The sequence below is a fragment of the Brassica napus genome, chromosome A8 (assembly GCF_020379485.1).
Source record: "Brassica napus cultivar Da-Ae chromosome A8, Da-Ae, whole genome shotgun sequence".
NCBI lineage: Eukaryota > Viridiplantae > Streptophyta > Magnoliopsida > Brassicales > Brassicaceae > Brassica > Brassica napus.
In genome coordinates this window covers 19,235,258-19,247,313 of record NC_063441.1, presented here as the reverse complement: position 1 = coordinate 19,247,313, position 12,056 = coordinate 19,235,258, and the positions used below count along the sequence as shown (strand labels likewise).

The window sequence follows — 12,056 nt, the reverse complement described above, 5'->3', positions numbered from 1 at the left end:
ATTTATTGCGTTTTAGAGATAACTTTGTGTAATTATTTTGTATAAGTTGTAACTTTACAATTACACACATGCAAATAAGTATAAGGAAGTATACGTTCTCGCATAATTTTCACTTTCTATCTTAATTTGCATTATGTTGGATAACTTGTTTATCACATGAAGATGTGCAATGGTATGACATATTACATTTGACTTTAAAAGTCTCAATACATCCAAAGAAGGATATATAAACAAATCATTTACATTTACAGTACAATCTTCAACATCTTGAAAACAGAGTTTTTCTTTAAGCAAATCAAGACAGAGACAGTGAGTTTATCTTGGAGTTGAAGTGCCACCCAATGCTATTCGTTTACCTCACAGCGACCAAATTCCCCATGAAACCACCGCTAATCTCATAATGACTGGCCCTTGAGAAGCCAGCTTCTGAAGCAAGAGTCTCCAGCTCTTCTCCTGCAAAAGAACAATTCAGACAAATGGTAAAAGATGTTTCAAGTTCGATGCTTTTAATGATGTAGAAGTATGAGAGGAATATACAAAGGTGGAAATGTCACAAGTCCCATAAAGAAATACAACATGATTATACAATATAGTAAGTGGTAATATGCTATTGGTGAAGAACAAAACCTGTTAGGTACCCATTGATTGAATATTTCAGATATTCATACTCCTTTGCAAGATCATAAAGAGTAGCCACAGGGACAACTACATTGTCAATCATCCAATCCTTCCAATAACCAAAACCAACCAACCAAATTATTTTCCTCAGAAAAAACATATAATTCTAAATTAAACAGAACCACAACTCAACAAGCGCACCTGCATAAATGCAGTAACTGATTGATTGCTCTTATTGAAATCAAGTATGGATACTCTCGAACCTGACAACCAAACAGAACACAACTAAGTATACACCACAAAGCTTTTGTATATATAAAAAGAAAAGCTGTACCTGGTTTCAGAACTCGACACATCTCCCTCATGGCTCTATCTCTATCAACAACATTTCTAAGACCATAACCCATCGTAATAGCATCAAATTCACAGTCATCAAATGGCAAATCAGTAGCATCACCTTCAATCCACCTATGAGAGAATACATATTTATTAACTGTAAGTCTTTCCCCCCAAGAGATGTTACATCACCAACAACAAAGCATGAATGTTACCAGTAAGTAGTGCTCACTCTATACACCTGTAGCAAGACCTCCCTCTAAGCTTCTGTCTAGAAGCTGCAACAGCTAGTTGTTCAGAGGAGAAATCCAAACCCATCACCTATAAATACAAACCCAAAAGTAATGAACAAACACAAAAACAATATCAAGCCAAGGAAACTCAAACAAACCTTTCCACTGGAACCAACTTTCTCAGACAAGAGAAACGCTAAATCACCACTTCCACAACACAAGTCGAGAACTTTATCTCCTGTTCTCGCTCTAACCTCAATATAAACGAGACCCAACATCAAAAAAACAAAGATTTTTTTTAAACATACGAAAGAGATTGAATTTTTGTCTAACCCGCTCCAGGAAACAGCCATGTTCTTCCAGATACGATGTTGTCCTAAGCTCAAGAGATCGTTCAGCTACAAAAGTCGTACAAGAAAGAAAGAAGCTTTAAGGAAATGAGAAAAAGAAAGAGCCAATGAAGAAAGAGAAGAGAAGGGGGGACTGATTCAAACGTTATCGTAAACGGGAGCAATGCGGTTGAATAGAGTCTGACGTTCGTCGGAGGAGCTCGAGGACTTAACCACCGATCTCCGTCGCGTTTTAACCGGGAGCTGGCCGTGGCCGGGGAAGGTCACCGGGAAGACGATACCGAGTAGAGCTGCCATTTCAAGGGAGGTGATTAAACGATACGGTCATCTTTTGTTTTGTTCCAGCTACACGGTTTGGGTTGTCTGGTTTAGCTATTGGGCCGATTTAGGCCCACTAAAAATCTTAGACCCAGCTTAAAAACTTTAAACAAAGATGGGACGGGATGTACTATATTAAGGGCCTGACTGGTTCAAACGCATCGGTTACGATTGCGGTTGCGGGAGTTTGTGGATGCGGGCGGTTGTGATTTCTAGCGGTTTTAAGAGATTTGTACGACTGATACTGCGGTTAAAAATTGGTGCGTTTGCGGGTGACTTATGACTGGTTAACTACCAAATGCGGTAACAGTCAAATAATAAATTAACAATATTTACATTTAATATAATTATAAAAATATCAAAAATCATAAAATTATAATAAATATAAAATTTATATTTAGAAAGTTATAATTTTAATTTTTGAAAATTTATCGAAATTATTTTTATTATAAAATTTTATAATATTAATTAAAATATAATAGATATATTTTAATATATTCATAATTTCAATTTTAAATTTTTTATTAAATATTTTTACTTTTGTATATATATTATTTTTAAAAAAAGAAAAAAAATTACCCTCCCGCAACCGTCCGCAACCGCAAACGCTAGCTGGAGCCAGCTTTTGAATTTATGAGATTCGGAGCGGTTTGAAACGGTTTAGAGCGATTTGAGTGATTGTTGCAAACCGCCGACAACCGCTACCAACCGCAAAAGCTGCGTTTGCGGGTGGTAGCGGGAAAACCAGTCGCCCCCTAAAACTCATGGGAGGTTGTAAACCAAACCGTGTTTCTCGGTTTACAGGTTCAGCATAGGAACCGATCAACAAAATTTGAAAATTCAGCAGTTTTTGTTTTTTTTTTTAATTTGGTTCAGCAAACACTAACAATCGGTTTAATATATTAGAATTGGGAGATAATCAACTTAACCAAAATAAACGAGTTTTCTTTTTTAATTCACGAAATATACAGAATGTAAACCGACTGATTAGTTTTTTTTTTTCCAAATTGACCAAGTATACCAAGATATACAACAATTTCATTTCATTTCAACTCAACAAAATAGTATCCAGGACCAGACCATATAATCCGAGTTCATAACCGAACCAATATATAGTTTGGTTAACTTCAGTGACATTTTTAAAAAGGGAAAAAAGTGAAAACTAATTAAAACGTTTGGTCATGACAGAAATTTCCAGTTGTGAGAATAGTGAAACTTTAAAATCACGAGGGATTAATCTTAGAAGAGACCGAATAAGTCACTTATTATAAAGGCATGTTCACCGATAATAATAGTTACAAAGCATTTGACGAAGACTTGTCCCTTGGTTCTTTTCCTACATGTGACTTGAGTAAATATTAATTCATTCATGTATCCAAACCTTCACTGCTCTTTTCACTTCATTTTTCTTTTGTCGGCAACGAAGCAGAATTTGTAGTAAGGAAACATGTCAATACACCCCCGTTTCGGAACGTTAAATACGATAATTCTCATTCCTCGGTAAAGAATGATCCACTAGAGTCGACCATCATGCAAAAGGCATATTCTCGGACTGATTCCAATGACGTTTTCTTTGGTTGATAAACCAATTGTTGATCTGTTTTTGGTCTAACCCCGTTGCATCAGCTAAAGCTATCTTATCACCTTCCTGTAGACATTCATATGACATATCATCATCCCATTTAAATATATAGTTGTGAACATAAACTGTGTTTCTGGCTTACAGTAGGGTAAGGCCACTTATAGTGAACACTCCACCAATCGAGTAGCGCTTGTCTTGCTTCTCTTGGTAGCTTTCCTTTCTTCTTCTTCTTTGAAAACTCCAGCTTTAGAGAACTTATACCGCTTCCAAATTTTCTAAGCAACCTGTCCTTGAGATCACGGTCTTCACATATTTGTTTCCCATCCTGTGATATCTCATCGCCTCCACTTAGCTCCTCGTCAGATGAAACTGCACCATCCTCTGGCACATGCAAAGTGTACAGTCGATCAGTAACTTCTAGAGAGCAAGATGAACTAAACATATTCTCACATGCACGTAGCGATAAATGATTTAGTAGACGACTAAAGGACAGTCATTAATATGAAAATAGTAGATTATTTGCAACTATAAAGTTAGAGGCGGCTAAACGGCTAAGTGGCTCAACAAGAAGAAGACGAGGGCAAAAATGGAAAAGAAACCGCCGCAGTGAATAGTTACTTCCATTGACATTGTGTCAGTAGAGAGGACTAATAGTCTTGTCTCATGAGGACACATCCCCCACACCTGCCCTACTTCATCATCTGAATGGGACTACGACACGTGATCAGAGTGAACCCCCGGAAATAACGCTACACCTCACATTTATGTTCTTCTTCCCCACAACACCCCAAAAACCTATATTTTCACATTTATATATATGCCCCCAACGACTCTACTGACCCACTTACCAGGGGCGGATCTACAGTATCAGCTACGGGGGCACGTGCCCCCAACTACTTTTACAATTTTATTTAGTAAACATTTATTAATGATTTCGTGGAACAGTTGGTAAAGATGCTCCATTTCTGTTGACTTCGTACATGGTTCGAAACCAACTTTTTGCTTCTTTTTTCCCTGGTTTTACTTTTATCTTTTGGTGTATAATTAATGTCTTGTATGACATGACTACATTATTACAATATCTTTCTTCACGGTAATTATTTAGTGAGATTTTCCCTACATTTTATTTTATTGTAAATATTATTATTTTTGTGTTAGCATATCTTTGTCTTCTTTATTTGTCTGTTTTTTTGTCAACTTATTTGTGTGTTTAATAGTTCTTTCCATTATAATATATACCTCATTTTTAAATTTCAACTTTATAGCACATTTTAGGTCCTTATTTTTAATAATAGACATTAGCAATTGCTACTAGAAAAAACTAATTACTCCATTTATTTTTATTTAATCTTTTTTTAACGTCTTATTTAATGTTTTAGAGTTTAGTTCCTTATGATATGATTAATTGATTATAAACAAGTTCTGTAAGATATTGATATGTTGTTCTGAATGTGTAAATTTGAAGACTACTTTTTATATATATTCAAATTAATTTTAATTGTAATAGTATGCTATATGATTAGTTACATTTGTAAAGAAAATAGTTATAAAACTATTTTATAAAAACAAGTTCTGAGTTGAATAAAATTGAAGTTTATTTTTTTCTTGCAGATTTAATATTTAAATATATTTATTTATTTTATTTAAATTAATTTAATATATTTGTTAGTTATGTGCCCCCATCAAATAATTGGTCTGGATCCGCCACTGCCACTTACACAGAGCTACCTGACATTAAACTCAACCCCAAGAGATGATTCAAGAAACATTACCTGATTTCATAATAGTTTTGACTGTGTGACAGAAAGATATAGCCGGAGAAAGCAACCGTGCTTACTTCCGAATTAAAAGAGACAAAGTCAGTCATGCATACAATGTAATGGACTAAGCTACTATATACAAACAGCATTAGAGCTAGAAAGTATAGTATTAAAATATGTAAAAAAAAACAAATATAATTAACACGTTACTGTCAACAGATCTTTTTACCAAAGAAGGCAAAGCATGCAGTGTGCTATGTACCACATCAAGTTCTTGAAATTAAATTTAAACAACCCCTACAAAGTCGACTAAAGCAATGGCAAAGATATAAACAAATAGCCAAAGAATTCTACAAATAGCCATGTCAATCATGACGAAAACAGAGATGGAAACAAACTCATAGTTCAAATGCACACATCACTAGGGAAGGCATACAAAGTAATAACGAACACATTAAAACATTTAGAACATGAGCTGATTACGATAATGTCAGACAGAAACGATTGAAAGTGGAGCCTCAAGGTTCATACTGTATACACACATACATGTGAATGAGGTTAATAGTTAAATGACAGAAAAAATAGTTTGTAATTATGTTCTTACATTTCATTGACTGCTTGAAAAAATAGAGTTTAACATGCAAATAAGCAGACACGTGCAAGTAGCGTGCCGCAGAAGGACATAATACGACCCACCAAGGGAACAACGCAATAAGAGGAAATGACGACCACTACTTATACTATATGCAAAAGAGTTGAGAAAGATAGAGAAGCATATAGCCAGTCTTATAGATGATTTGATTGAGGTGTAGAGAACCCTATGTCTCCTTTTACTACTTTATTAAAAAAATAACCAAATTTTAAACAAAATCTTTTAGGAGAGAAAGGTAAGTGGGGGCAATGGTGGGAGATCACTAGCGGAATCCACGGGAGTCACATGGACTCCCAAACCTATTACTTTAAACAAAACAAAAAAAATAACAAAAAAGGATAAGTTTTTTTTTTTTTTGAAAACAAGGACTCTAATTCAAGCTTATCATGCAGTATGATCATGTTTTCTTACCATAAAAATATTCTACTCTTTTAATCAAATATGCAAAATATGATATTAATCTGGGAAAATGTTTCACAACGAAGAGAAAAAAAAACTAAAATGAATCGGAAAAAGTCAATTAGAAACCATCCTCTCTCAGCAGCTAAGTGATTAGTATATTAGCTTATACATTAGAAGAAGAATAATCTAAAGAAAGCACGAGTAAATGTTCATGTAGCCAAATCTTTTGTATTAGTGATGTATCAAAGACCTATTTTAGTCAACTTTGGTGGAGCCAAGGATTGGCTGTATTACTAAAGCGGATTAGAACGAAAGAAAGCAAAGCATCCGAGTAACTAAGAAACTGGTAGATCACATCTCAAGTGAATCTAATTTAACATTTTATTTTTTATTAGTTTATGATTCGTTCAGGTGCAATCAAAACTCGATTCTTCAAGTAGAAAGAAAAAAATGGTTAAAGCTCACAACTAATTTAAAAGAAGAAGAAGATGCAATCATCCAAAAGGTAAATTGTACTTTGAACAATTTTAAAATAGTTAATCACAAGCATTCGCCCACCATTAACAACCTGCAGTGATCTATTTATCAACCTTTTCGAGCTGATTCTCTCGCAAACTCTCGATTAATCAATTAAAATACTCTGAAATGTTAAATAGCAGCAGCTTTTTCCACAATAAACGATATTAATTCCCAAAGTACAGGTGGAAACTGCATTTGAGATCTAACGCGATAAGGAAAACCCTCAAGAGCTGGAAAAGTACACCGTTTTATGGAGTTCCATATCTTTACAGCTAACTCTTTCAGGTCGTTAAGTTGAGTTTCAAACTAATTAATTAGTTAAAATTTCTTAGGCATTATTAATATTTCTACTAATGTGATCGGTTAATTTCTTAAGGCCACAAAAATGTTTTATTTTTGCTATACTTTAGAACCATAGATCATATTAAGCAAATACACACAAAAATGCACTGCTCTAGAGCATTTCATTTGTATATAATATAAATCTTTTTTTTTGTTTGGTTTTAAAATATAAACCTAAAACCCACAGAACTGTAAAGTCCAACAAGACACCAAACACTTTTAACACACGACATGCATATAAGATCATACACTTGGCATTGACACCACTTTCGATGATCAACAAAAATCTCAGGTCATTGGAACTTGAACTAGATCAGAGTGAAGCTTCTCTGGAGTTCATTAGTATAAAATACTCCAATCCGGTGTATTCGTTAATAAAAGGAATTTGTGCTATAAATGTTTTTAATTCTAACGACAACAAATGTGCTGAAAATTTAGTTTTCCAAAAATATTATCTGCGAGTGTGCGTAATAAGTTTTTTTTTGCTAATAATTTTGTCAAATTTGTTATGAAAATCATCTGAGCCCTAGAAGATATGTTAATCCAACAAGGGAGAAGAACACAATGAACATACTTTTAACGAGAGGTGGAGCAAATAAGTTCGTGAAATTCAACAAAACTTATTGGTTAAAGGTCATGACTAGGTTTTTTCTGTCGACAGGTTTTCACTGGAGAAAGCAGGAACGTGGAAAAAAAAATCAATACGCAACAAGACTCTGAAACGTCAAAATCAGAATCTCTACCGCAAAAGTTAAGTGCTTTCAAGATCATTTTTCTTTCTGACAGGAAAAAAAGGAATATAAAGTTAAAACTATGATTTCCACAAAGATGAACAAGAAAGAGACATATAGCGAGAAGAGTATTAAAAAGCCCACCTAATGACTGATAACCAATGTGACCTTTGTAAAATAATGGCAAAAACTGTTCCAAGGTAACTAGACCTTAAAGACGACTTATGGAGCAGAAAACACAAGAAAACCCAATGTAGGAAAGTGGCTATGGAGATGAAAGATGTGACTCGGTCACTCAAACATCTGCACCAAACCTAGGGTTTATCTTTTTCTATATTTTTCCTCACATAAGAGGAAACTAGGGTTCTTGAAATCATTAAGCTCCCAGTCATATTACAGAGATGGTTTATACGAATAAATTTTTTGAAACGAATTCAATATCTTTCCTGTTTTTTTTTTTGAAACACATCTTTCCTGGTTAGTGTGGTAAATTAATGCAACGGAAAGACACACTTATCGAGTAAAGCAATATATAAATAGAGAGTAAATCACACAAAGATCAGAAACAACACTCAGAGACCAAACACCAATCTTAGCCACTGAACCAGAGATGGATTAATAAAAATGACTTACCCGAAAGTCCCCTGGCAGACTCCACGCCAGTGCATAGGTTCCGTAGCTGCATCTCAATTTTGTTCAAAAAGGTCGTCGCCTCATCAAACGGCCTCGCGAGATCCGATTTGTACTTCACCAATATTTCGCAATAGGTTTCCTGGAATCTCACCAACCAAATATTTTTGTGTTTACAAAAAAAAAAAAATCCGAATAAAAATCAAGAAAAAGAGATAGACCATGAATTCATCAAGCTCGGGATCAGCTCCGAAGCAAGATGATGAAGGAGCAACGCCTTGCTTATACACATGGCTCTCCCGTTGAATCTCCTCCAGTAGATACGCTATCTCCGGCGGCGCTCCAACCTGCAAAGTTGATCAAAATCTGACACCGTTACATCTAACTCGAGGAAGAAATAAAGAAAATTATTACCAAACATATGGTTTAGTTTCTCCTTTGTCATTAACCAAAAACTATAGAAACAATTGATAATGCTTTCTTGTATTTCACCAAGAAAGTAAAAAAGATTATGAAATTATCAAAAATTACTAAACAAAAAAAAAATGAATATGATCAAAATTCTTATAGAGGTGAAACTATAAAAGTAACTTCGCTAAAACAAACAGAAAAAGGAAGAGACAAGAGACAAGAGAAAGGAACAGTGGACCATCAACTATGATTATCTCGATCAGTGTTTGTATAAATCACCTTCTGACAGTCCATGTACGCCTGGAGTAACCGTGGATACGAAGGATGACAAGCTATTTTAGCCTTGACGACACCGAGCGATACGTTACCATTATTCGTTCGGATCTCTGGACCCATCGATGCAGCCTCGGACGACATAGCGGAGGCGGCAACTGAGAGTAGCTCGTTCGAACCGAAAACATCGGAGACGCGGTTGTCTCCGGCGGAGGAGCAAAGCAAGGTTTGGTAGTCGGAAGGAAACATCAGATTATCCTGTGACATCATCATCACTGGCTTATCTGAGTAGTCACATGTTGGATGAAAGCCGTACATTCCATCCATCGCCGGTGACCACCTCCGTCTTCTTTCTTAATTTGTTTCTCTGCAAAAAGCTAGATAAGCGATGATGAATTGTATGAAACCGCCTTTTGGTTATTGTACAATATATTTCTATGGGGGTGTTTTATCTAGAGATAGAGAGAGAGGCAGGGATCATATTTTCTTTTGGAAAAAACAAAACAAAATAATAATAATAATAATAATAATAATAATAATAATAATAATAATAATAATAATAATAATAATAATAATAATAATAATAATAATAATAAAAATAAAAGTTAATGGAAAAAATGGAAACTGTAATTACGAAAGAGGACAATGAGCTATATGGCTCGAGCTTGGGGCTCCATACAGTTTCAAGATAAGGCCTTCCGAACTTATGGGTGAAATTTCCTACCAAAGGCAAGTATTAACAAAAGAGGCAATGACTAGAGGATGTATCATTTTTTCCATATAATCAAAATTTGATCTGGTTAATTAGGTAATTGACAAAAAAGGTATTATATTATGAGCGGAATTTGCATATCAAGAGGTGCTTAACTATCATCGTGTATATACCAAAATATATGAATTTGGATTAGTAGAATGAAGAGAGTTAACCAAAATGCTAAGGTAAATATTTTTTAAATAATGATAGTAAAAAATAGAAAAAAAATTTAGGTTAACACTTTTTAGTTTATTTTCACAAAATAGCATTTAAAGAGGAAAATGACCAAAATAAGTTTTATTAAATGGTTTAAGTACATATTTATACCACATGATTAACTAATTTAGACTTAAGATTTAGAGTTAAAGGATGAAGTTTTAAAGATAAGGTTTCAAATTTTAAGAATAATAAATAAATATTAAAAATTCTAAAAATAAAAAAAATTATTTTGATCATTTTTCTTTCGAAAAGCTATTTTGTGACAAAAATTTAAAATGACTATTTGAAAGAATTAACCTAAAAATATGAATTACAATTTCTTTAACTAGTTGTAGTTTTCTAATTTGTTATTTGTTTTACACACACAATGTAAACAGCACAAAAATTATTTAACAAATTTTACAACTCTATAATAGCTCTACTAGTTGAATCGATCTGGTCAGAGTCGGAGTATTTATTTCCCATATTAAGGCCTGTGAAGAAGATTTAATTTCCCATCGACACTTGGACAGAGTGTTAAGCGACATTATGAAGATAAAAATATGCCTTTTGGTTCCTGCTCTGATGGAATTATATAACTCGGTCTGAAATCTCATAGTTAATAACATATACAGTAGCTAGCACAAGATAAAGAGGTTAAAGATTTAATAGTTTTTTTTGTTTTAGTGCTAATAGTTTAGTTCTGTAAATTTGTTGCTAGATACAAGACAATAAACTCTAAAGAGATTTTATTGATGAGTAATTGATACCAAATGTGAAGAGCATATGGCTGTGAATATATAGAGATATGCTTTAGCTAGAGACCTAGAGTGGATAGGGATAAATGTACACTGCACCACCTCCACAACTGGATATTTCGATTGTACGGAAAACCGGGTCTGGAGAAGCGAAAATTGTTCCTTTTTTTTAATCAAAATTTTGTTCTAATTAAAAATAGTTAATTTCTGAGTAAAGCAAGTTTGTGGATAAAAATACGAATAAAATAAATGGTTTATGCCAAACATTGATGATGTTGCAAAATCAGCGCTCTTAGCAGATTTAAATATTTTAGGTTATATTCTGATAAGTCTGGCTGTATAACATAATTAGAGTAAAATAGTAAAGGTGGAAAATTTTAGCTGGTTTGCTCTCGTTTAAACCAATCAAAATAATAAATACAGAAATCATTTCTGCCATTTTGTTCCAAAAATGAGAATAAAGTAGAGTAAAATTTCTTTCACCTCGGATGAAGTAAAAATGTTTATTCCAGCGATGTTATTTTTCTTGCAGTTTCAGCTCATTTTCACCTTTTTCACATTTTTCATCTGTTATATAACCAATCACACCCGATATATATTGCTAGATACTATGTACATTATGGTTAGTAAGAATGTTTATGCCAATACTGATAATGTTGATATATACCTGATGATTTAGTTAGTGAAAATGAACGAAACTTGTTTATGCAAAATAGACAAAGGCAATTTGGAAATTTTCTTGATTTTCTTGGGGGGTAAAATTTGCTGATTTTTATTTATTAATTCATCAACTTCGAAATTGTTCCTAATTTCAAGAGATAGTATCAAGAAGAGAAAAACAGCACTTTAACAAAAAGAGAACAGAAGAGCATCTAATAATATATCGACTGAAAAAATTCTTTTAGTTTTGTCGACAGCTTTAGAAGTCTATCGTTTACTTTTTTATTAGGAAGGTGGCATCTTCAATTATACTACTTTTGATATAAAATTTGTTTATATATATTTTTCTCCTCTCTTTTAAAGACGAGAGACTCGAGTCATTTTCACTTTAAAGGTAATTGTGAACTATTGCAATAAAATAACAAACTAACAACCTCTTTTCCCTTCTAATTAAGTATTGTGAAAATAAGGATGCCTATGATAGTTTTAGGATAAGTTCATAGAAGAAAAGAAAGAATTCTAAACTGTA

General features: G+C 33.5%; 2 protein-coding genes across 2 annotated transcripts; both read right to left on the bottom strand.

The window, feature by feature from the left end:
• Window positions 1–163: 163 nt before the first annotated feature.
• On the bottom strand, window positions 164–1,928 carry LOC125577144 (2-phytyl-1,4-beta-naphthoquinone methyltransferase, chloroplastic-like). The gene is made up of 8 exons (XM_048738037.1): window positions 1,682–1,928; window positions 1,521–1,585; window positions 1,346–1,436; window positions 1,187–1,275; window positions 953–1,086; window positions 820–881; window positions 628–727; window positions 164–453 (listed from the first exon to the last, which is right to left on the bottom strand). The coding sequence occupies exons 1-8, from the start codon at window positions 1,832–1,834 to the stop codon at window positions 353–355; spliced, it is 795 nt and encodes a 264-aa protein (XP_048593994.1). The 5' UTR covers window positions 1,835–1,928; the 3' UTR covers window positions 164–352.
• Window positions 1,929–3,088: 1,160 nt separating this feature from the next.
• On the bottom strand, window positions 3,089–9,620 carry LOC106434220 (homeobox protein knotted-1-like 6). The gene is made up of 5 exons (XM_048738032.1): window positions 9,164–9,620; window positions 8,695–8,820; window positions 8,477–8,615; window positions 3,580–3,818; window positions 3,089–3,503 (listed from the first exon to the last, which is right to left on the bottom strand). Exons 1-5 carry the CDS (start codon window positions 9,482–9,484, stop codon window positions 3,384–3,386), a joined length of 945 nt encoding a protein of 314 aa, XP_048593989.1. The 5' UTR covers window positions 9,485–9,620; the 3' UTR covers window positions 3,089–3,383.
• Between the last annotated feature and the right edge of the window lie 2,436 nt (window positions 9,621–12,056).

What these genes read in the sequence shown, in the direction of transcription:
- LOC106434220 (XM_048738032.1), bottom strand. Translation starts at nt 9,484, where the DNA reads ATGGATGGAATGTACGGCTTTCATCCAACATGTGACTACTCAGATAAG. An exon ending in CGTACATGGACTGTCAGAAG is followed by an intron (nt 8,821 to 9,163) that starts GTGATTTATACA and finishes TCAACTTTGCAG; the next exon opens with GTTGGAGCGCCGCCGGAGAT. An exon ending in CCGAGCTTGATGAATTCATG is followed by an intron (nt 8,616 to 8,694) that starts GTCTATCTCTTT and finishes GTGAGATTCCAG; the next exon opens with GAAACCTATTGCGAAATATT.
- LOC125577144 (XM_048738037.1), bottom strand. Translation starts at nt 1,834, where the DNA reads ATGGCAGCTCTACTCGGTATCGTCTTCCCGGTGACCTTCCCCGGCCAC. An exon ending in ATGGCTGTTTCCTGGAGCGG is followed by an intron (nt 1,437 to 1,520) that starts GTTAGACAAAAA and finishes TATTGAGGTTAG; the next exon opens with AGCGAGAACAGGAGATAAAG. An exon ending in GTGTCGAGTTCTGAAACCAG is followed by an intron (nt 882 to 952) that starts GTACAGCTTTTC and finishes TTTGGTTGTCAG; the next exon opens with GTTCGAGAGTATCCATACTT.